Source organism: Serinus canaria, chromosome 4 (genome assembly GCF_022539315.1).
Source record: "Serinus canaria isolate serCan28SL12 chromosome 4, serCan2020, whole genome shotgun sequence".
Taxonomy (NCBI): Eukaryota; Metazoa; Chordata; class Aves; order Passeriformes; family Fringillidae; genus Serinus; species Serinus canaria.
Window position 1 is genome coordinate 34,324,983 of NC_066317.1, and position 24,663 is coordinate 34,349,645.

General features: G+C 37.8%; 1 protein-coding gene across 6 annotated transcripts in view; it reads left to right on the plus strand.

Moving 5' to 3' along the window:
* CLCN3 (chloride voltage-gated channel 3) overlaps window positions 1-24,663 on the plus strand; it is a 60,886-nt gene that overhangs the window by 18,294 nt on the left and 17,929 nt on the right. For 4 of the 6 annotated variants that reach the window (XM_030239035.2, XM_030239034.2, XM_030239036.2 and 1 more), the window contains exons 3-7: window positions 19,427-19,584; window positions 20,532-20,631; window positions 22,216-22,403; window positions 22,978-23,100; window positions 24,439-24,645. In XM_030239035.2, the coding sequence (XP_030094895.1) occupies window positions 19,427-19,584; window positions 20,532-20,631; window positions 22,216-22,403; window positions 22,978-23,100; window positions 24,439-24,645 (776 nt within the window). Of the gene's footprint in view, window positions 1-6,398; window positions 6,599-19,426; window positions 19,585-20,531; window positions 20,632-22,215; window positions 22,404-22,977; window positions 23,101-24,438; window positions 24,646-24,663 lie in introns of those variants that run through there. The other 2 variants (XM_009101156.4, XM_009101158.4) reach the window with 2 other exon arrangements.

A 24,663-nucleotide genomic window follows, 5' to 3' on the forward strand; every position in this document is an offset into this window, starting at 1 on the left:
AAACGAACAGTGACAGCAACAATAGTAATAACAAATGTGTACAAAAATAGAGAATTATTCACATGCAAAAATTCTCACCTCAGAGCCTGACCTGACTGAACCCTACTGCAGCCATGTTTTCCCAGCTGGAAAGGGAAATTCTTCTTGGGAATTAGAGCAAATCCTATTTCCCTGCCCCGGCCATGGCGTGAGGTGCTATGGAATAACACAATGTCTTGGTCGTGGCCCTTCCGCTGAGCGAGGCCAGAGCCAGGACAGTGCTGTGTCTAGGGAGGAATATGTCTTGGTGCTGGAATTTTATCCTCTCAATATGCTTCAAACACCACGTTGGAAATAGTGTCCAACAGTAAACAACCCTAAAACAGAATAAGGGCAATGGAGCAGATAAGACCTATATCCTTGTGTGCAGCTAGGTATGAGTTAAAATAGAACAATCTCCACAGCAGAATTTTAGCTAGTCTGAGAAAGGGGAGAAGTGAACTTCAGGGAAGGATGCCAAATCTTCCTGTTGATGCATTGTAGGTACAGCTTTAGCAAACTGGAATGTGAGAACACATATGCAGAGGTGAAAATGCAGCAGTACTTTTTTCCTTAGTAAACAAAAAGTACAGAAAAAAAATTTTAGTAGTAGTTAAGAGGCTCTTAGAGAATCAGAGAGAGCAATTTGTCTATAGAAAATAGTTTGCTTTTTGTAGTTTGCATGATTAATGCAGAGAAGTGATATTTCTAATGTCAGTGTAAAACAGATAAATTTTTAAAAATCCCAAACCTCCAAAAAACAAACCAAAAACTCAACCAACAAGTCAAAACCCCCCCCAAAAAACAAGAAAAAACCAACCAACCAAACAAAAATCCCCAAATGAAACAAAACCCCAAAGACTAAAAAGGCTAACACACACTTCTCACACCTGGTAGTCATATGTAGTCTGTTGATGTCAAGTCTTTTCTTCTTGATGTCTTCTTTTCTTCATTGGGTTACACATTAAGTAGTGTTACAGGTAGGCCCAGAAAGAAGTGGAAAGAAAATGGAGAGACTAGCCTTGCTTTCAGTGTTTTGGGCCAAGATATCAAACCGGTCTTTAGGGACCAAACTTCTTTTTTTTCCCCCTCAGTTTATTTTTGGTCCTAGGTGTTAATGCTGTGTCATGATTTTATTGTTTCCCCCTTTTTAAGTCTGTTTTTATTTCTGCCCTGAAGTTTTGCATGGCAGTGGGAAACCTTTACTGCTGTTTCCCTGATAGGCAGTGAAGGTTCAACTTCCCTGAGGGGAAGTCAGTCTCAGAATTGATTACACAACATGCTTTTGGCTATATGACCTGTTCTACTGCATTCTGTTTGCTGGTTGGGTTTGACTTCAATTACCACCTTCTGTGTCTGGACAGTGAATAAAAGCACCATTGGAAGTTATACAGAACTCTAGGAGTATAATACAAAATCCTGTGGTCGGCCAGTAAAAAGTGAGTTTATTAGGTGAGAACTTGAACTAGTGTTCTCTGGTGGGTGAAATGATTGTGAGCAAAATTAAGTAACAAATTTGTGGGAAACAAGCAATTATGAAAAAAGAAACTGTGATTAGGAACCTATTTTTTTCTGTATAATAAAATGAAAATAGAGAAAAATCTTACTGTGTATTACTGCTGTGCACATTCTTCTAGGTTTTTTTTTACTTGTGTTGCTTAAACCCGATCTTCCTTAAGCTACTCAACAGCATATGCTATAAATTTGTTTTCTTCTGCTTTTACATTATGTTTGGTCTAAAATTGTTTGTTTTGTTATCTGTCTGCCCTATTGAGGCTCTTGATGAGGTGGTAATGGTAACAGAGTCTTGTATATATAGCCTGATACACTCTGATCAAGGCCAGAATTCTGTATACTACCAATGAAGGAATGAAGTTCAAGACTCTAATTTACAGCGCTTCAAAAATAATTTATCCTTGTTTTTTACTGTGTATCAATCTGAAGCTATGTATAACTGTACTTTTTTTTTTCTCTCTTCCTTTCCTCCCCATTTTCTGTGGTTGCATCTTTTTATATCATCCTGAACCATGTCTGGGAATTAGAACTGAGAGAACGGTGCTTGTCCTTTTATAATCTTTCCTGTTCTCACAGAAGGCTCTGTGTGACCCATATGAGAAAGTTGTTGGGATTTTATGTAGAATGAACAAAGTCAGGCTGAAGGGGCTGTAAGATAGTAAACAGAGACATTTAGAGAAGTCAGCCTGGTGGAGGGGTTAGACCTGGGCTCAATTTGGCTGCATGGTTTGAGAAAAGGGTTAATGAAAGGAAAAACTGGGAGAAAAGGTATGAGAGTAAAGCTGGACGGAAAAGTAATGATGAGGCACAGAGGGTTTTGAGACATTTTATGTGTACTTTGGGTACTCTCTTGTAAACAGATGCTTTCCCCTCTCCTCTTCAAGAGAAGGTATGTATGAGTTACATTCTTTTCAGAATGGTTGAAGATGGCATATAGAGCACTACTTTGTGAGTGCTCTATATGTAGCATTTTTCAGGAGAACATTATCTTCTGCTGAAAGAGAAGCTTTAGTTTTGAATAATAATAGGAAAGAAAATGACAGTTAAGAGTCACCAAAATCTTTTGCATCAGTCAGACTAACATTTATTATTATCAGTCACATTTTTGGCATCTGTTGTTATGCTGATGAAATCATTCAGCATCCCAAAACTTACATTTGTAATTTCATAAAAGACATGATTTTAATTTTCATTTTCTGGTGCAACAAAATTACATAGTCTGTCACCAAAATAAAGCAAGTAATTGGGAGAAGTGAGAGCATGTTTATTTTATATGTAACAAGGTGCTTGGCTGTCTTCTTTAAACCTAGCTTACCTTTGAATATGCAATGGTGGGAAATGCTTCAGAGTTAAGGTTTTCCCTCCAGCAGGCTTGGGTAAGCAGGCTGTCATACCTCTGTGGTACTTCCTTCTTTTCATTGGCCGTGTTTTGTCCCTTCAAAACATATTTCTCTGGGTGTAACTGACTGTATAACCTCTGACTTGTTCTTATATTGTCAGATACTTTGCCTTGAATATGATTCTTCTCTTTCCCTAAACTGGAAAAGACAAAGTGTGGAGAGAGGATTAAAGTGCCTTTTTTCATTCTTAGTATGCCTTAAAGGCACGTCACCTGTGTACATTCCAGTATTTTCAGAACAATGGACTTCTGCAAAGACAGGTGCATCTAAGTTATGGTTAACCACAGGCTGTGCCTGCAGAGAACAATGGGAGCACTTGGATGTGTGAAGTTATTTGGGCATGGAGGATTTCTGGGATTGGGACCTAGGCTATAATTACTGCGATGACATTTGGAAAGCAAGCTGCTATACAAACCTGCTGTTTACATATGAGCTGTTATATGTAGTAAATTGGCAATTTGAAGGAGCTCTCACCATTTAAAATAAGGCTATTGTTAAACTTGCTTTAGGCCTTACAAGTGTTCATAATGGTTTGTACTCCATAATACTCAAAGTACATAGTTAGCTAGAGACACCATTTAAATGACTATAATTTTGGAATTTGCAGACCTTCACAACAGAAATAACTGACACACTCTTTGGAATATAAAGTTGTCAGTTCAAGCCATGCACTTTTTCAGATCAGGTAGAAAAAGATTAAATTGCACAGGTGTTTAGATATTTACAAAGGAAAAAGACTGCTTGTCACATTAGTATGCATAGTATCTTTCTTTAGAAAACCAAGACAACACAAAAACTAAAATCACCTTTCCTGGTATTGTACGAAAGGGAATACACACAGTGGTGATGAGTATGAACAATGAGAACACAAGATACTGGTAACTGAGAAGGGAAAATGACTGCTTTGCTTTTTAAGTGTAGACAAAGGGCTGTATTTGGCAGCCAGTCTATAAGCAGTGACCTTTGAAAGCTGAATACTTTTTTAGTATTAGGTGGACTTGAAATTTCATGTAGCAAATATGAAGTAATCTATTTTTCATGGCAGACATCTTGTTATGACTTTCCCTCATATCCACAGTTGATCAGATATGCTCTCAAACAAGTTATATCCTTCACCTTTTCCAGCTCAAACTAGATTTCAGTCTTGGGCAGAAACTTTGCATTTGCCTTAGTCCAATGAACAGGTTTAGGCCAACAAGTGAGCCATTTCTTTGCTGTGACTGAATTCTATTATCAGTTGTAAGAAATTCCAGAATTTCTGTTACCACATCAGACTCCTAAAGTAGAGATGATCTTCCAGACTTTGTTAATGCAAGTCCTTTATATCTTATATTTCATATTCTCTCAAGTATGAAGTTGAATTTTAGTGTTGTCATCTATAATCAACATTTAATAAATGCACTAACGGTTCATTCTGTAATAATTCTTGCTTCAGGTTACAGAAACTGTTGCATTTCTTCCTGCTGTGAATGATTTTTTTATTTAGAACCTTACAATGAGATTACAGACTACTTCCAGGTTCTCTTGAGATAAGGAATTAAGAATGCTCAGGGATTTCTGTTGTATTTCTCTGGAAATAAGGGATACGGATAATTTGAAGTTCAGAGGTGCTTAGGTTTGTCTTTTCACAGGCAAAAATAAATGGTGATAATGCATAATGGCTCTGAAAGTTTTGCATGTGGAAGATCTTAAACATTCCGGCTTTTTTGTTAAAAAGTTTGTGGGAGGCCACTCTTAAAAAAGCATTTGTTTGTATAGGTGATAGCAAATGGAGTTGTTTTTAAGAATTGAGTATCTATGGCTCAAGGGTTCCCTTTGTCTTGGAGATAAGGTAGTCTTTAAGGTTTTGAAATATATTTTGCTATATGCTCATTTCCCCTCTTTTTCTCACTTCTTTTTCCACCTAGAGAGATGCCAGCATTTTCTCAATGTTTGTATCGGAGACGTATTTTTTAACATTTAGTATTTTTACAAGTGTGTGAAGTAAATGTAACATTTCTTAATGTTCTTCTCTGTCCTCAAAATGATCATTTGCAGTGCAGAGCTTGTAACATTGGCTTATAAGAGAAATTACTTCCCTAAGAACATATATGGAAAATTATTTAGGAAACTAATGCATTTGAAAACTAAAATAACTCTGTCACACTAACAGAGGTGCAGAGGCATACACAATAAAATTAATTCCTTGTTTGCTGTGTGAATAAAATGGAAGCTGGCCTTGTGGAGTAGGCATGCAATATATTTAACTTTGCTACCTGCTGAAGGGGAAGAAAAGGAAAAACTGTGCCTACCTTCCATATGTATTTCATTACCACTGGACCAACTGTGGAAATCTCATGTAAAATAGCTTTCTTACATATTGCTCTTATCAGCAGTTGCAAGACAGGACCAGGACAAGATCATACATTCAACATAAAATAGTAGATGGATTCAATATGTAATAGTATCTGCTTCAAATGGAGGCATGTAGTCAGTGTAGGATTTCCTGTCTTTAGATCTCGGCTGTTTGAAGTGCTTGGGCTTTGCCAGTGCTGTAACAGCCACGGCTTGATGATGCATCACATGAATGCCTTGGTTAGCATTCATGTGGGCTGTTGCCTATTTTGAGCCTGTGACTTTTAAGGGACTCAGACCATTTTATCAATGTGTAGAGTAATGCAAGCTAAGTGTGGACTAGTGTTTATTACATTTACTTCCCAAGCTTCCCACCCCAAGCTTTGTAGTGTGAGTATGCATGTTACACAGTCATAATACCAGAATAATCACAGGAAAAAAAAAATGGAGACACTACTCCATTTTAGTTGGATATGTAATTAAATTCTTGTTTTATATTTTTATGACACATGTTCAAATCTGTTAGTCACTGCTACAGGACTGAAAGTTCTACATGAATGGGGGATAGGAGGTTGATGAAAGTGGGGTGAGCTGATCCTGTGGAGCAGAGGGGTTGGCTTTTGGCGAGTTAATGTTGTTGTTCCTTTGAGGTAATCGTTTGGTGTTAGAAAAGAGTAAATAAAATGCCTAGGAAGGAGGCTTCTCCCCAGACCCCAGCAATGCATGAATCTTCCCTTGCAGATAAAATGCGATTATAGGTGTTTTGAAGCGTCAGCAGGCGTGGTTCCAGAGAGGTTCAGGAACTATGGGCAGCGCTTTCGCGGCAGGTTTGCCCGTTTTTCTGAGCCGGGCCCCACCGTTCACCTGTTGACGGGGTGGCAGCTTTGGCCGGTTCACCTATTCGATCGGATTCCTCCCGCCGTTCGGCCGGCGGGGCCGGCTCTGCCGTCAGCTGCAGCGGCCGCTTTCCGCCCTCTCCCGCCGGGCGCTCCGTGCGCGCCGTCGCGGTGCCGTGCGGCCGGAGCCGCGTCCGTCCGTGTGGCGGGCGGGAGGCGCAGGTGGCGGGGCCGCCCCGCGCTGACATCAGCGGCGGGGCCGAGCCCGCTCCGCAGAGCCCGGCGCTGCAGAGCCACGGCGGCGGCGCAGGCCGGGCCCGGCCGAACATGGCAGCGGCCCCCGCGGCCGCCCTTGCGTGAGGAATGCCGCGGCCCTCCTGAGCCGGCAGGCGGGCCTCGTGTTCGTCACGTCCATGGATGTCTCTTCCGATCCGTATCTGCCTTACGATGGAGGGGGAGGAGACGGCATTCCGCTCCGGGAGTTGCATAAACGAGGTATGCCGGATTGGCGTTTGGGTTACTTGTTTGCATAGCTGTACGTGCGGGACCTCTGTCCACGTTTGAAACGGGGACCTAAAGGCTTGCAAATTGTCGAACTGCTTTTTTTCGCCTGCCCGATGCCTTTTCTGGAAGGAGAATTCAGTTCTGGCTGGTTGCTGTGTTGTCAGGGATTGTTTTCTCTGCCGGCAGATCAGTCCTGCTTCGCATCTCATCGCCCTGTGACTCCATCTTCGATATGTGGCAGGCTTGCCTTTCGCTCCCTCGCGGGTTTTTTGGTGTGTGTGTTTTTTAATCAATAAAGCCATCTCATGCAGAAAAAGAAACCCTCCAAAATCTGTGTTTGTCTTTGACTACGACCAAATTAGCTAGAGTTATTAAATAGAATATTTACCTGCCTTCCACTAGAACGTATAGGAGCAGTGTTTGTCTGGCTTTGAAGTTTCCGTACCTGGTTTTAAGACTTGACCGGTTGTTGCCGTCTTTGCTATGCCAAGGGAAAGCTCTGCAATGGTTATGTGTCAGCTCAGCAAATATTGATGAACTCATAAGGAACTGGTACTTTAGGTGAGGTTCTTTACACTGTTGCTTGTAAGGAAGCAGATCTAGAAAGAAAAGTGTTATCAGTGTTGGGGGGGGGAGTGAATCCTCTTTTGAGCTTACATTTTGTTTCTCACTGTAAATTCAAAGCAGAATACCTTCTGTGAAGATTTGGTTTTGTTCTGAGAAGTGGTAGCAGGAATAAAAGTTATGCCTTCAAATTCTTGGAATATGTTTTCTTGTTTGGATTGGATGGTCACAATGTGGTATTTAAAACAATAAATGTAGTGAATTTCTACTTTTGTTTAAATTGGGTAACCTAAAATTAGAATGCTATCAACATTTATAGCTGCTGGCGTAAGCATTAGAGAGGAGGTAGGCTGAGAATAGAGATGTGATTTACATAAAATTATTTTTTTCTCTCCATGTATCTCATCCAAATTTATTGGTTTGGATGTTCGTGCAAACTCTTATTTCTGTAAATAAATTAGATCATAATTTATTTTCATCTGACAATTTATCTGTCTTTTAGTAGTTTACATAGAAGGTTATTTGTTGTCTTTTAATGATTCTTAGAATGTTTTTTGGCATATCTTAAGAACATCAACAAGTTTCAGTACAATTTATTTTAGACAAGCAAATTTTACGTTGTCTAGCAAGTGTTAGATAGTTCTCTAAGTTAGATTTTACAACCACTTCTGAGAAATTGAGGTGAGTGTTTTCTTAAAAGGTTTGCAAAATGTGAATTTAGGATCTTATCAAGGCCGAATATAAATATCTGAAGGGAAGGTGCAAAGAAGGTGGAGACAGGCACTTCTGAGCAGTGCCCAGTGACAGGACCAGAGGCAATGGGCTCAGATCAAGCATGGGAGGTGCCCTCTGCACATGGGCAAACAGTTTCTTACTGAGCGCTGTAACAGGTCACTCAGACAGGCTGTGACATTTCCTTCCTCAGAGATATTCAAAAGCCATGTGGACATGGTCCTGGGAAAACAGCTCTAGGTGGCCCTGCTTGAGTAGGGGGTTTGGGCAAGGTAACCTCCAGAGATCCCTTCCAACCTCAACCATTCTGTGAGTTTAAATTTGTAGATAGATTTAAATATGAGAACTGCAAAACAGTCCTAACATGACACTTTCAGTCTTTTACTGACACTCTGCAGTTATAGTTAGACATTGAAATGTGATCAGCTGTATGGAAAATAACAGGTTTTAGTTGATTTTTACAATACAAAAAATAGATATTTGCAGTGCAAAGTGGTGTGTGCCACACTGGAGTATTGCTGTTAAACATAGTGTTTGCAAATACTGTAATGAGGGCTGTGGAGGATTCAGTTAGGTGGTTCCATTGTGGTGACACTGCTGGAGGCCAGAAAGACAATTCCCAGTTGTGATTTGTCATTTTTGGAGTTCCACTGAATTTTATTAGGGCTTGTGCTTCTCATATTCTAATACTATATTTCAAACAAATGTTACTTGTGCTTCTTGGGCTTGCTCTAGTGAGTTTAGATTAAAAAAAGTCCAAAATCTGAATAGTGTCGCCTTTTGCAATTCTGAATTTTTCAAGTGCTTGTCAAACCATGACAATATGTCTCATAAGATGACTCCAGATCCAGTTTGTTTCAGTAGATGTAACCAAAATTTGTGTTTCCTGCTGCTTTCCATCACAGTAATCTGTTGTGATTAAGCTATTGAAATAAAGCTCAAAATGCTAGCAGACAAAGCCAGAAATTGAAAGTAAATCCTTCACATTACTTTGTGTACTACCAAGATTTTTGTTTTCCTCTCATGTAGATTTCACAGCATTGTGATAACAAGCTCAGAGATCATGGGTAAAGATACTTCAAGAAAGCAGACTTAATTGTTAAAGGCTGGTGGATTTTCCCCCTTATTCACGTACTCACACCTGGTATGTCCTGCAGAGTAATGTTCACATCATGCAAAATTGCTGTGTAACATCAAAGCATTTGTTGCACTAATTGACTGCAGTGGCTCACCCAAAGTAGCTGTACCTCAGCAATTATGAAATGACTGTTTAAATCGGCAGGGGTCTTTGAGGTTTAATTAACAACCTTCACTAATGTTCAGTGAGATGAAATACAAAGTATTATAATACATTATTATTAAAGGCCTGATCCGTTAGCTTGCATTAAGATTTTTTCCCCCATGCAAGTATACTATGAAACATCAAATGGAAAGATTTAAAAAAAATATGTATTTATTAATTGTATTTGTCTTTTATGTTGATTACTCACGACTGTCTTTTATAAAAGAAAAAGCTAAACAGATATTATTGAATGCTTCTTGCCAGGAGCTTCTTTGACTTGTGCTGTCCTAAGATTTCTTTTTATGTGATACTAAATGCATCATTCCAGACCTACTTGTCCTCCACACAAATAAAAAGTCAGAAACACAATTCACTTCTGCTCTGTTCTGTACTAAATAAGAGTTAAAAATACTACTTCTCAGAAAGAGTTTAAAAGTTCTTATGTAGGATTGCATATATCCCAAATAACTGGTATGTACATTTCTGTAAGAATTTTTCATATAGCAAACCATATACTGCAACATATGTAAATAAATTACTTGTGTTGCCCTCAGATTTATCTTGGCATCGTTTTTACTACCTTGACCCTTTTGAAAGTTCAGAATGATCAGTATCTTGCTTGTCTTGCAGCCATTCACATCCATCCTCACACTGATTCTCTTACCCCGACCCTCTTTTTATTATTCCTAAATAAGTATTCATTTTACCCCACTATAAAATTTGAAATCTGAGCAATGCAGAACATGTGTAGTGGCCAGGCTACCAGATCAAGCAAGACTTTATCTTTAGTAGGCACAAGCTTTGTTAAGTCCTAGTTATTTTCTGAATGAACATAAACATGTCTTAGATTTAAGAAATTGGAAGTCCTCAAGCAAAATTAATGAAATTTTGTTTCACTAGTAATCTCTGATAGAGTCAGTAGCCAGGAGATATGAAAACTGCACGTATAAAGAACATGCCAGAGGTACTGATGGCTTAGTTTTCATAAACCTAATTTTTTTGGGAGATAAAATAAGTCACAATTTCATGTATCATGCACCAGTCACCAGCCATAAAGGTGAAACGTCTCTTGCTTAGACAATACTGATAGTAACAGGGGAAACCTCTCAGCCACCTGGAGGTTACCTGTTACTGTAAACTGTGGGGCAGAGATTATTTAATAATAGCCTGGGAAGACTTTGAGTCAGATGTATATTGAGCCAGTTCAGATGCTCTTAAGAGATAAAACTTATACTTTGGTATTTTAGGCTGCATTTCTGCTTAAGGTCCTCTTATGTTTAAGAATTAGTAATAAGTCAAAAGTCAATATCAGTGTGACCTTTGAAATAAATGAGTATGAAAGTTGTGTACACATGCTCAGAGCTAGAGCTTGACCCTTAAATTTTATTGGTTGCAGAATGAGAGTTTAAAAATTATTTTGCTTGATTAATTACATGCTCAAAACAAAAAATGTAATCAGGATTATTATCATTCTCAAAGTACTTTGAGAAAAAACCCAACTTGGAGAAGTATGATTATGGCACTGTATTTCTGCTGTGCTTTGTTTTAAGGTTCCTTGTATAAAAGAAGGATAAGGATTTTCAATTATGAGTTTAGCATATTTGACTTTGGTGATTAGCATGAAGTACCATCAGATGTAAATACAGTTAATTTAGGTAGTTAGAGGTTATCTGTCTGCATGTCCTGTATAACTGGTAAGGTTCTTTGTGAAGCATGTTTCTCAGTTTTGGAAATAATTTTTTCATGTTTTTTTTTTTTTTAGATATTAGAAAGCTAATAAACAGATTAAGATTATGCCCTCCTTGGGCCTGAATGTGGTCTGATTGGGATAATCATATTAACAGAATTATTATTTTTGCTGAGTCCTGTCTTTGCCCTCTAAAACATCATTATAAGTAAGTTGCTGTTATGTGCATGCAGCAGTGGCACTTAGAAATCTATTTATCTAAATTTCTGGTATTCTGACTCCGATGGCCTTGGTCATTGTTAGATCATAGATAACTTCCCTTTTGTAATGCTTACTTTATGTAACTTTATGTATTTATATACCTTCTATTTTTCTCATCTCCTTCCTCATTATTCACCTTAAATATAAGTTATAAATTTAGTAGTGGGAGGATCTCAATAACTTTTCACTTGCATATCTGAAGTCCCTATTCATCATAGACATAATTAAATAAACATAGTCTGTCTGCCTTTATGACTACAAGAAAAAAAATCTGTAATAGTATTTTTTTTTGTGCTGCATCATAGAAACAGAAATGTTTATTTCACCTAAAGTGAAAAGCCAAAGCTCAAGGTTTTGGTGGGGTTTTTTTGTGTGTCTATGTGTGGTGGACACAAATCTTCAAAAGTCTTGGTTTAACTCAGTGGTGCTACTATTGAACTTTGATTTCACTCCTACTTTTTAAAAGGTTTTATTTAAACCCAGATCTGTTTGGGGGCAGGTGAAATGGAGGGTGTTATCATGCAGTACTTTGGTAAATAGTGCAACTTATCCTCGTTCCTCAAAACTTGTTCTATGTCTTCCTGTTTCCATTTATTATTTTTTCATATTTTTCCAGCTTATTTTTTGTTTGTGTATATATAGTTGTGTCAGTTTTATATGCATTTTGATTGTAATGCAGAGACCAGTTACTGTTTGAAAGCCTTTGATGCAGTTAGAAGAGCTAACTGAAGAGACATGCTGAAAATTTAAAGTTGCAAGTGGATTGTTTTACTAGATTACAAAGACTTTAAGATCATTAATTATCAACAGTAGCAAATAACACTGGCATTGTGTGCTGTTCTTCTGATTCTGAAATGTAAAAATTGCTTCTAGCCAGGAAAAGGAAGTAGTGCTTAATGACTCTTTTTGAGTGGTTACAGACAAATTAAAATAAACTGATGGTTGTTTCTTGTCTTTTTAATTGAAAGCGTCATACTTTGAGGTCTGAATATGGTGACAGAAAGAAGCTGAGGCACTAACACATGCCTCGTGTATACAAATCTTCTTTGTTACAAGCGTAAGTGATCCTTACAGCGTGAGTAGCACCGGGTGCTTCCCTGCCTCCACTCCCCTTGCCACCTAATACCCAAGGACACACGGGTGAAGCAAAGCCTTGGATTAGAACCTGGCCTCTGGAAAGCTACAACCCCTGCTGATTTTAACACTCAGCAGATTTGGATGGTCATGTCAGGGGGAGCTTATTCCAGCCTTTACTGTAATCTGACTGACTTCATTTTCACTCCCAGAGGTGCATTTATTTTTTTCCTTCTTCCTATCACACTGCTGGGAGTAGCCCAGAGGAGACACGTTTCACTGCTGTCATAAGAACAGCAGCTGAGGCAAATGCTGTGTAGTTGTGCATTGCTTAGAAAAAGGGATGGGTGAGCAGCAGCAACTAATTCTTGCTGTAAGAGTTAACAATTACATAGCTTGTAGAGAAATACCGTTGAGAAATTAGGTCCTGTTATTGCTTTGCTATTGAATACAGCATTGACATTGTTTATCTGTTGTTGTTTTCAAAACTCTGGAATGTTTCTAAACCTTAGGGAGTTTTGAGCTCTGTGAAATAGATGTTACTGTATAGTGTCTGGACATTAATATTTATAGTTTTGAGTTGTTTCCAGCAGAAAGTTATAATTAATATCTAACAAGACCCCAAGGGTGTGTTTATGTATTTAAGGATAACTAGTCTGTCAGGTTGTTGCTATGGAAGGGGGTAAGCTTGTTGCTCCCCATCTATTCTCTCAGTTTTTGCCCATGCACTGGTTCTGTTTCTTGTCCAACAGCAAAGAAACTTGATTCCAGTTCCTTATAATGGCAGATTTTTTTGTTGTTGTCACTTTGTCTGCTTAGTTGGATTAGCATGTTGGGTTGGTTTACTGTGCAGTCAGATCAAGGGTGACAGAGCTGATCTAAGGGTAAGAGTGGGAGTGTGTGGCCAAGAACAGCAGGGAGAAATAGGGGGAGCAAGATCTACTCTTTGTGTGGCAGCAGTCTATTAGATCAGCTCAGCCATACTGTGTAATAATGTCCCAAGAGGTATGTCTCATTTCTTAAAATGAAATAAGGTAATTGAGACAGTGATGTATTTTGTGATGTGCCTTCAGAAGATGGGTATCATGTGCTGTGTAGCATATAGAAGGGGTCTTAAGTTTTATCATAAGATTGTGGTCCCTTCTTAACTCTGATAGCCACCCTCTTGAGAAGCCTGCTCGTGTCTCAGTTCTGTACCTTATTCTGTTGCGGGGGTGTAGCTGTGGGGATTTGTTCTCTAGGTGATACTGGGTAATTGTTCAGATAATCACGTGGTGGATTACCACATAAAAATCTGTCGTGCATCGTTTGACTATGCAGGATGTAGCATTTGTCTTAAATCTTGATGTTTCTCTTCTCATTATTTTCATGAGAAAAGAAGGAACACAGCCTACAAGGAAAGAGCTGGGGAGGATTGTTGAACAGTTATGCGTGAATCAGGAGCAGCATGTATGTTGTTAAACCCCTTTCTTGTGTGAAATAAATTAGCTATAAAGTTACCAGGTATTTTTCGTTTAAAAACACATTTTTCATCAGCTGCATGCAGGGTTACTTTTAAATTTGAAAGAAATCTCCTGAGTTGCAGAGAGACAAAGCAGTATGGGATTACTGCTGCAGGAGGTGAGGCAGCTTTTAAAAATACTGTGCACGGCCTCAAAATTGCTCTGTGTAACCTACATAAATCAGCTTTCTGTCATGTTTATCATAGTTCCAACATCAATCAAGATTGAATACCGCTTGTATGAGGCACATCTATAAATTATGAAAGAAGAGATGTTCCTTGCCTAAATGAGGGACAAAAGGCAGGGAGGAATCCTGGTATTTAAAGTAGCTTCTGTGAGTATAGCAAAACCTGTAATTTTTTTACCTAGTGGTTCCATCAGCAGAAACCAACTAGGCAATGCAGGAAGTTGGATAAGTGTTGGGACCCAACAGCCATTGAGTATAACTTCATGTTCAAAGAGAAATGCAGGAGAGCAGTATGGTAATGACTGTTGGTTTTTTGTCAGACATAGTATCTTCTCAAGCAATTTTGGATTGTATTTTATTTGTTCTCATTAAAATAAAAAAAAAAACAAAACAAAAAAAAAACCAAGAAGAAAAAATCCTTCACTTCTTCAGACATAACAGCTTTTTTTATGGTGTTGGAATCCACTTTCCTTATTCTGGTTTCTGTTGTGTAGCATTTTTGTTTTTCTTGTACTTCATTCTCATCAGGTGTCCCAAAGTACAGTGTTTAACTGCTAACCTTGATGCTTACTACAGTTTTTTTCTTTTAATGTTGTGCATTATTTTTTTTTAACAACTTCAGTTGAAACAGTTCTTCAGCAATGCCAGAGCTGATTGCTGAGAAAGGATTGTGCTCAAGGCTTGGAATTACATGCATGGAAGGATAATAAAAGTCAGCTGCCTTTCTAGAAGGTAGTTCATTTAAGACTTGGAGTGACTGACTCCCCAAAAGAGTTTCCTGTTTCTGAAGAAGCATGTTGCTTTTATTGACTAGAAGCCTACTGTCTACAAGCTTGCAGTCTGTTATTACAGCAGCTCACAGCAGTTACATGTTGAGATTCAGGACAGCCAGCACAGCTTCACCAGGGTTCCTGCCTGACCAACCCAGTGGCCTTCTGTGAGATGGTGATTCCATCAGTGAAAATGGGAAGGGTTGCAGATATCGTTTATCTGGGCTTCTGTAAAGCCTTTGACATGGACCTCCACAACATCCTTCTTTCTAGACTGGACAGAGATGGATTTCATCTCTAGGCCACTAGATGGATAAGAAATTGTTTGGATGGTCACATCCAGAGGGTAGGGGTATAAATGGCTCAGAGTCTTGATGGAGATAAGTGGCAAGTGGTATCCCTCAGGGGTCCATATTGAGACTGGTGTTATTTAATATCTTCATTAATGACATGGATGAAGGGATTGAGTGATGCTTGGCAAATTTCTAGATGACACCAAGCTGAGTGGTGCTGTTGGTGCTCCTGAAGGATAGGATACCATTCAGAGGAACCTGGACAAGCTCCAGAAGTGAGCCCATGGGAATTTCATGATGTTTAACAAGACCCAAGTGGGTATTGGTGGATGAAAGGTTGGACACGACCTGGCCATGTGCACTTGCAGCTAGGAAAGCCAAACATGTCCTGGGCTGCATCCAAAACAGTGTGGGCAGCAGGGCCAGGGAGAGGATTCTGCCCCTCTGCTCTGCTCAGACCCCATCTGCAGTGCTGCATCTAGCTCTGGGTCCCCAGAATAAGAGGGACACTGACTGTTGGAGCAAGTCCAGCAGCGGGACAACAAGATGATCACAGAGCTGGAGCATCTTTCCTTTGGGGAAAGGCTGAGAGGGTTGGGTTTGTTCAGCCTGGAAAAGAGGTTTTGAGGTGATGTAATTGTTGCCTTCCAGTACCTGAAAGCAGCCTACAAGGAGGATGGAGAAAGACTATTTATAAGGGTGTGTAGTGACAGGACAAGGGGGAATGGCTTCAAATGGAGAGGAGGTTTAGATTACATTCTGGAAGAAATGCTTTACTGTGATGGTGGTGAGGCACTGGAACAGGTTGCCCAGATAAGCTGTAGATGCCCCATGCCTGAAAGTGTTCAGGGCCAGGTTGGATGGGACTTAGAGCAACCTGCCTAGTGAAAGGTGTCCTTGTCCAATAGTTGGATGATCTTTAAGGTCCTTTGAACCTAAACTATTCTGTGATTTTGCCTTATTTTTGCAAAGTGTGAATGACTGTTTGCTTTATAAGGATTCTTATGAATTGTACTAAGCCTCTGAGAATATCAATTCTGTTTCCCTCTCTCTAGTAACATGGGTTAGTTTGGATTAGTAATAATAAAAGTTCTGCATGCCACTTTTACCATTAGCTTCCAGTCTCATAAAAACTTAAGCAAACTCAAATTTAACAGAAAGGCTTTACCTACTTTACACCTCCAAAATGGCTTGGGTGTCCTCAGATGAACTTTAGAAGTGTTCTTTTATTGTAGCTAGGGACTATACCTATGCATCTTGTATGCTAAGTGCTTGTTGTGGTTTATAAAACCAAAACTGCTTCTGTTGTGGTGAAAAGCATGTAGCCTGAGAAAACATCTTGAAACTTCACGACTTGGGAAGAGGGAGAAGACAGAAGGGGAAATACTTCTGAAGGTTTCCTAAGTGCTCGATTTATCTAGACAATGGTGATTTCCTGTCTGGTGGTTAGAATGTTGTGATGAAATATTTGTATTCTTGTAAGGGTTTTAACATTGCATTGAAAATACATTTAATGACACTTTGGGAGTAAATAGTAAGAATTTGTGTGTTTAGGCTGGTGAGAATCATTATCTTCATAGCTGGAAGGAGCGTCTTGCTGTGTGAAATGCTAGAGAAGGAAGGGTAGAAAGGGAAGTGAAATCTTTGGAAAATATTGAGTCTTAGTAAAAATATATTTCTCTAACATCTACTTTAGAATAGTTGCATACTACATAGATCATAATGCTTGCAGGAGAATGTTATCTTAGAGTTCTGTATCTTAGATACAGAGCATCAGATTGTAGAGTTGTTCTCTTCATGGTCCTTTAAGGAATCTTTCCTACCACGCTCACTGCTGCCTGTTCTTTCACTTGGTACAAGATTACAGGTATTCAGTTGTTGCATCAGGCACTCATGGCAGCTCTGTATTCAACAAAACCTCCTCTTCAGCTTCAAATCTTCTTCTGTGTCTCTTCCCCATCATAGAGTAATCACTTTTATTCCAGTATTTGGTGTGCCAGCAACTGTTGGCAAAGTAGGAATGTGACATAGTTTCAGTGGAATTTTTACTGTATCTAGACAATGACCTTCATTTGTAATCTACTCCAAGTTCTGCTATGGGTCTGGTGCAATTAGTATAGTGCCATCTCTGATGATGGCATCTCTGATAATCCCCTGGTGGGAATTCCAATTTAGCACCTTCTGATATGCATAAAATAATTTTTACTGTTTGTGATTCATTTATAACTCTCAACTTTCCTTTGCCTTATGTAGTATAGGATTGCATGTTCCTTGTAGTTTGGTACTGCTTCGTTTATAGCAGGGCATAAAACTAACTCCTCCAAAGCAAAGACAAGCTTTTGCCCATCCCAACTCACTCAGGTTCAGGAAACTGTGTAATCACACTGGAACTTTTTAGGAGATTAATAATTAAGCTGTGGGTGAGGTTAATTTATGTCCCCTTGCTTTGCCAGAGGAAGCTGATTTCATGTAAAAATAATATTTTAATAATGTATTCTATTGGTTTCTTAATTCTGAGAGCTAAACTCAGAGTTATCACACTGAATTTTCTTAGTGTCTGTTCCACAAGATCACCTTGCCCTTTCAGCTACCCAAATCTTAGACTTCTAGTTAGGAGAATTGGAAAGGGCAAGGGAATTGAATCCCTTATCCTAAAGCAAGGTTTTCACAATCACCTCTATTAGCAAACCTGATTTAAATTGTTGTTGTTGTTAGCCTTTTATTAATGGAAGCATAGGTAATGCTTCTTTATGTCTGCCTTAAGAGAGACTAGCAGCAGCTTTGGGAAGAGATTTGCAGGGCTTAGCTATGGGAAATAGACAGGGAATTTAGTATGGCACAGACTGGGGAAAAAGGTATTAAGCTAAAGATGGCAGCCAGGCTCACATAAGAGAATGGTATTGGTGTTATTGGGGAACTGTCTGCTGCATTTGCATTGTTTTCTGTACTTTTCTTTTAATCTTTATAGAATTTTTAATAATAGTTGTTTGTATGTCTTGAATATCATAGATTGCATTTTGTCTTAGTATGAATTTTGGATGATTTTCTTGTTTTGTCTTTCACCACTAAGAAAATGTCTGAGTAAACAATATGTTATATAGTAGGCATCAACATGACCTCTTGAGCAGTAGATGACTGAGGCACCACTTTGGTCGTAGTGTAATTCCAGGTGTCGCACTGCTGCTTCTAGATTTTAGAATTCACATTTGTAAAGGGAAAAGGCACATTTTACTTATGTATAAATGTAATTGTGACTTATTATTAGGGCTTGGGCTGGTGAACTCAGCATTTATAGCATTTGAGAGTTTGACAAGTAGGTCCTTTGACAAGCTATTTGTTTGTTAGTTTTGGTTTTTTTGGTTAGTTGGAAATTTCTAATGATGGTACCAAGAACCTCAAAGAAGCCTGTAAATAAACAAACAAAAACCAAAAAAAACTACCCCAAGTTAAAAAACCCCCCACCTGTCTAAAAATCCCAGTGTCAGTCTAGTGAATGAGTTCTGGTGTCTGTCTGAACTGATAGAAATCTTGGTCAACTTGAGCCTATGTCTTTATGAATAGAGATTACTATGGTGTGCTGCATATTGTTGGGCAAGTTATTTTGTTCTTAGTCAAACAAGGGAGGACTAAGAAAAAAAAGCCAATATATTACAGAATTTATGACATTTGAAAGCTTAAAATAAGTGAAAACTTACTTTTATCACTTTTGAAAATGAATACATTCTCAGTACCCCCCTCTTGCTCTTCTTATATGGTCAGTGCAGTAAATATTCGTGGGGCTTGCAGCTGCTCTGCAAACTGCTTGTGAACAAACTAGGTAGTGATGACAAATTAGCAGAAAATACTTTCTTTATACAATGTTTCCAATTTTTGGTGATGGAGGACTGCTCTGTGATTTAGCTGAAAAAAATACATAAAACCAAAATAAGAGTATTTGGGGTTTTTGTTGCTTTTTAGATGCACTTACAATCTGTTAATGATGTATTTTAGGTTTGGTTTAGATGTGTAGGAGAGATCAGTAATCAGTAGAATGCATATTTAGAAATTACTGGTTACATATGAAGGTACTAGCTAATCATCCTTGCTTTGTTTTTGTACAAACAGATTTTCTTCTGGTAGTTCATAAATTGAAATAAACTTTGAGTTAAATGTGTGTCAAAGTTGCTCTTTTTTTCTGCTTCCTTCTGTTGAAGTTTTTCTGAAGTTTGCACACAAAACAGAATAATTTGACTAGGACATTCCTATTTAACCAATGGAAACACAAAGTCACCAATGGACAAATTTAACTGACAGCTGAATGACAGTAAAGAAGAGTGGCATGCAGCATTGAGAGACCTAAATGACAATACAATATGCATAGAATGGAAAGTGTCTTAATTACTTGCTCAGAAATTTCTGTGCTATGAACATAATTTGAATACCTCATTTATCACAGAATTAATTGATTCCCATGTTTCTCTGCTGCAGGAACTCATTATACAATGACAAATGGAGGAAATATCAACAGTTCAACACATTTACTGGACCTTCTGGATGAGCCAATTCCTGGAGTAGGAACATACGATGACTTCCATACCATTGACTGGGTTCGAGAGAAATGCAAAGACAGAGAAAGGCATAGACGGGTACTTGAGATAAATAATAGTACTTTTTTGGTTGCATGTTGGAATTAAGGTCTGATTTAGTAACACATACAAATATATGCATGTCCTTTAAATATGTACATAGTTACATCAGCTACATTTTGTACTGCTTAAAAAGCACTGCTTAGTTGGATACCCGCAGTCTTGCAGCATTATTATAACTTCGAAAAGAAGCAGTAATTTAATAGAGTGGGAATGGGTCCCTGTCACCCAAATACCATTTTTAAAGTACTGCAATTTCTGCATGCTAGTATATTTAAGGCTGTTTTCTAGTGTAGATGTATTTGTAATAGTACAATAGTGTTTTTGGTGGTACTTGTACAGAAAAGTGAAGTGTGATGTATATTGCTTTTGTACTGACACAAGTGTCTGTGTTACTGCAGCTAAGTGTGCAGAGTAAATAAGGACAAAATAAGAGTAGCAACTTTTTCAGTACAATAATAGTTGTCTAGAAGTACTCTAGGGTAATTATCCAATGTTTTATTTTATTTTACTTTTATATGTTTTTTAGTCTAAAGATAAAAATGTTTATATTTGAAGTAGAAGTTTTCGAATTTGAATCATATGAAATAGCTCATTATTAGTATGCTAACAGTTTAATTGAAATTCAAAAATATTTAATCTATAGGAGGGAAATAATGTAACAATTCACACTTTAGGTGTATGCCACAGAAATAATAATGTATTTCCTGGATTTTAGCTCTTTAAATTAAGCAAATATATATTTCTCTGTCAGTTGCTTGATGTCTGAATAATTAAACTGATTTATCTATGTGAAGCACTAAATACAAGCAGAACACTTGTGGTTTCAAGAGAGGGTTTATTTGCTTGCAGCTTGCATCATGCAATTTGTATGTCATACTTCCTTTTGTTTCATTATTCATATTACTGAAATACATACAACTCTACATGCCGATTTCTCTTTGCAGATTAACAGCAAGAAGAAAGAATCAGCATGGGAGATGACAAAAAGTTTGTACGATGCATGGTCAGGATGGTTGGTAGTCACGTTAACTGGTTTGGCATCAGGTAAATGAAAACACAAAGGATTCTTTTCTTATTGTCAGCAAGTGTAGTTGTTGTGCTTTTCCTTTGTTCTCCACCAGCCCAGCTAAGAGCTGGTTCAGTCTGCTACAGCAATTTCATAAGGGAAGAAAAAAGTTGACTATCTTGATTTACAGGCTTCACCATTTTGAGGTGAGGGTTTCTGATGAGATGGGAACCAAAATCCTCACTGAATTTAGATACAGTTTCTCAAGTGTTTTTGAACTTCCACCTACTAAAATATCAATGTTCTTTAATCCTGTGATTGAGATTTATGTTTTCCCTTTCTGTAAAATTTTGGTTTTTACCTGTAGAATTTCTTGTGGAAGTGTTGATTGTAAAAGTAGCTCTGGTATATGTGTAGTTTTGGCAAGCACACTTGTAAAGCATGTGTTTATGGACTAGTGAATGTAGCCATATGTTTATGTTGCACCTTTACAGAGGTTCTTCCACAGAAAATACTGACTTTAACTGGTAAAGTTTGTTGACCTATACTTCAATTCTCTCTTTCCTTCTTAACGTATTTTAGAATGGATTTCACACCTAAAACCATCCAATAGTTTGTAGCCCATTGGTCAGGCAGTGCTACTGCTTTTTCTGTTAGTATAGTTTGAAGTGACTAAAACCTGCCATAAGGAAAGGTCACAGACTTTGTGCCCAGTTTTTCAAAATGAGTACTTCAAATAGACATTTTAGATTAAATGTCATTAAAGTTGGTTGTGGAGTAAGGCTATGCCTATTAAAAAGCATGGTAACAGTATAATTACTGCTTAGGTATATACATAATCACTTTCACAAATCACATATAAATTAATATATATGCAAAGTTTGTAGCATGTTTATATACTTCTGGATGCACAAACCAGGAGTGTATAATCACTGGAAATTGTTTATGACAGTTGAAGTGGGAACATGCAGTGTAGTGTTTTCCATCCCCTAAGTTGCTGTTTATGAAAATTCCTTTATTCTGTTTCTGAGTAACAAAGTGAGCAAATTGTGGTCTTGAACACTGGTAGGTTTTTCAGTCTCAGATGCCTTCAGTTGTATGTCTGCTGGATCTTAAATGGTTACAACCTTGAGTTCAGTTACAAGGAGATCTTATGTTTATGTGTTTTAATAATTTGGTTGAAATTCTGTTCTACTGAAGTACTGCTTTTGACTTGCCAATACATGGGCTAGACTCCTTTTGCACCTTTTAGACAGGTGAATCCCATCTCTTTCTAGCAGGCTTGGTGGCATACAAACTGTTCCATCACAAAAAAGTAACCATTCTGGTTTTACTCTTAACTCCTTGGTTTCAGTGGACTGTTGGAGAACTGTGGTATAGGAAAAAAAGGAAAAAAACAAGTCAGTTAATTTGGGAATTATACAAAGTACTTAATTCTTCAGAAATATTAGTCTTATCATAACAAAAACAGGATATAATCCTGGAAATCAGTAGAATATTAAATGTCTATTTAGCTAAGCCAATACTTAATACTTCAGTTAATACAAGCACATTCCTTCATTTTAGCTGTGTGTGTTATTTCTGTTTACCAGGACATTAATACAAAACTGTTTCTAAAACAGGGGCATTGGCAGGATTAATTGACATAGCTGCTGACTGGATGACTGACTTGAAGGAAGGCATTTGCCTTAGTGCTTTGTGGTTTAACCATGAGCAGTGTTGTTGGGGTTCAAATGAGACCACATTTGAAGAGAGAGATAAATGTCCGCAGTGGAAAACATGGGCAGAGCTAATAATTGGGCAAGCAGAAGTGAGTATTCCTTGATGGTCTTGTTCAGCAGCTTGGCTGAATAGGGAAAAAAAATAATGGTCTTAAGGTTAGGATTCTAAACATCAATTTGGGTTGTTCTGTCTGTGCCATTTTTCAGCATTTGAATTGGTTACTAGATTATAGTGTAATAAATGTCTATTTCATGTGCTGCAAGGGGGCTTGGAGTATTGCAAATGTAAGGAAGTTGTGAGAATATAGAACTGTTAATAACACAAGATTTTCTATTCTTGATCATAGCTGTATGTAAATTAAATCCATCTGTCGTGCTCTCTGATATCTAATATATTTATTTTTTCTACTATTTTTTTAAAATAAGATTCACTAGATTTTAGCAGCTATTAGCTATTAAAAAATATACCTGTTCTATGTTAGTCTGTGCTAATGTGCAGGTGTCATGGCTTTATGCTTTTCAAACAAAACTCTTGGCAATAATTATTGTGCCTTAAAATGTAGGTATAAATGTACTTGCAGCAAGAGTACTTCAGGATTATTTTAAGTAGTGATTTTGCTCTTATATCAAATCCGTTTTCTGACTTCTTGTTTTTGCTTTTAGGGTCCAGGTTCATACATAATGAACTACATCATGTACATTTTCTGGGCTTTGAGCTTTGCCTTCTTAGCAGTTTCTCTGGTGAAGGTATTTGCTCCCTACGCCTGTGGCTCAGGGATACCTGAGGTGAGGTCTAACCTAGTACATATATATGTACATACATATATATGTATTATAGGTGTTTTGTATTAATATGTAGACTACTGCTGTCTTAGTGGGTCAGGGGAAAGGCAAGAGGAAGCACCCTGTGTCTTTGAAGAAATAGTAATATAAATATTCAAACTGAAAACATGTAATTTTGCTAATTGTTTCTGAGAAAATACCTCAAATTTAAAAGAATCTCCTGGGTTACTATTTCTGTTGGGACCACTTTTTAAGGAAGCATTTGGATTAGTATACTTCTGAAGAATGATTTCCAAACCTCCCCTAATCCACACCCTCACTATGGTGATAAGAGAGCAGTGATTCATTGACATGATATGGGTCATTTGGTAGAGCATCAATCTTTTGTTGCAATGGCTTTAGTTGCCTTAACTGCACAAACCAATGAACAGTCACAATGTTAAATGTGTAATGTCCTCAAAAACTCACTGTTTACATTGCTGTCAGCTACTATCCACAGAATGGGAGAGAAAAATCCAAAGTCAAATCAATTCTGGTCAGTCTCACTTCTTCAGTTTTTTGGTAAATGTTTTTTTATCCACCTCTGTTTAAGCCTGGAGTAGTTCTGTGCCATTATTCCAGAAGAAATTTCATCTTAAATTGGTTTTCAAATCTAGCTGTCTTTACTTTCTAGACACAGCTGCCCAGTGTTTAATGTACATCCTGTTTAGGGACATGTTGTCCTATGGTAGCTGTATATTATTTACTCTGCATGGATGTATTTTCCAGGCTTACAATAGTGCATTTTTAAGCACAGTAATACCTTTGGCAAGTGACACATTTTTCTGGTGGACATAGGCTGACCTTTTCCATCTTTATGTGAAGAAATCTACTGTTGATTTTTATGTAGTGATGGTAAAACAGAAAGAAAAAACGGGTGATATTGGTGCAAGTTGGGATATTGCTACAATATATTGATCTTTAGTATGGTTTTTGCAGATGTATTTTTCCTTTAGAAATTTTCTGCCTTTCACTCAATAATTTACATCATAAACTAATTAATTTACATCATAAAACTAATTAATTAGTTTTAGAAGCTGCTGCAGATTAACTTTCTACTAAATGTAATTGATACTGTAGTTGTGTGTTATTACCCAGTGTTTTAGAGAAAGTTGCCAATGAAAAGCTTCTGGCAAGCAGATAGACTGAGTATGGCAATCTAAATGATACATATTTTAAAGTGTGACAAAGTTAGTAATTTGAAAAGGCTGGCTTTGAAGTTCTTGAGCTAAAATTAACGGATGAATTACTTTCTGAAAATTGAAAAGTGCAGTAACAGATACAGTTTTTTATTTCTTCCAGATAAAAACTATTTTGAGCGGCTTCATCATCAGAGGTTATTTGGGGAAGTGGACTTTGATGATAAAAACAATTACTTTAGTCTTGGCTGTTGCATCAGGTTTAAGTTTAGGAAAAGAGGGTCCTTTGGTACATGTTGCCTGCTGCTGTGGGAATATTTTTTCCTACCTCTTTCCAAAATACAGTACAAATGAAGCTAAAAAAAGAGAGGTAAGTTATTGAAAAAGC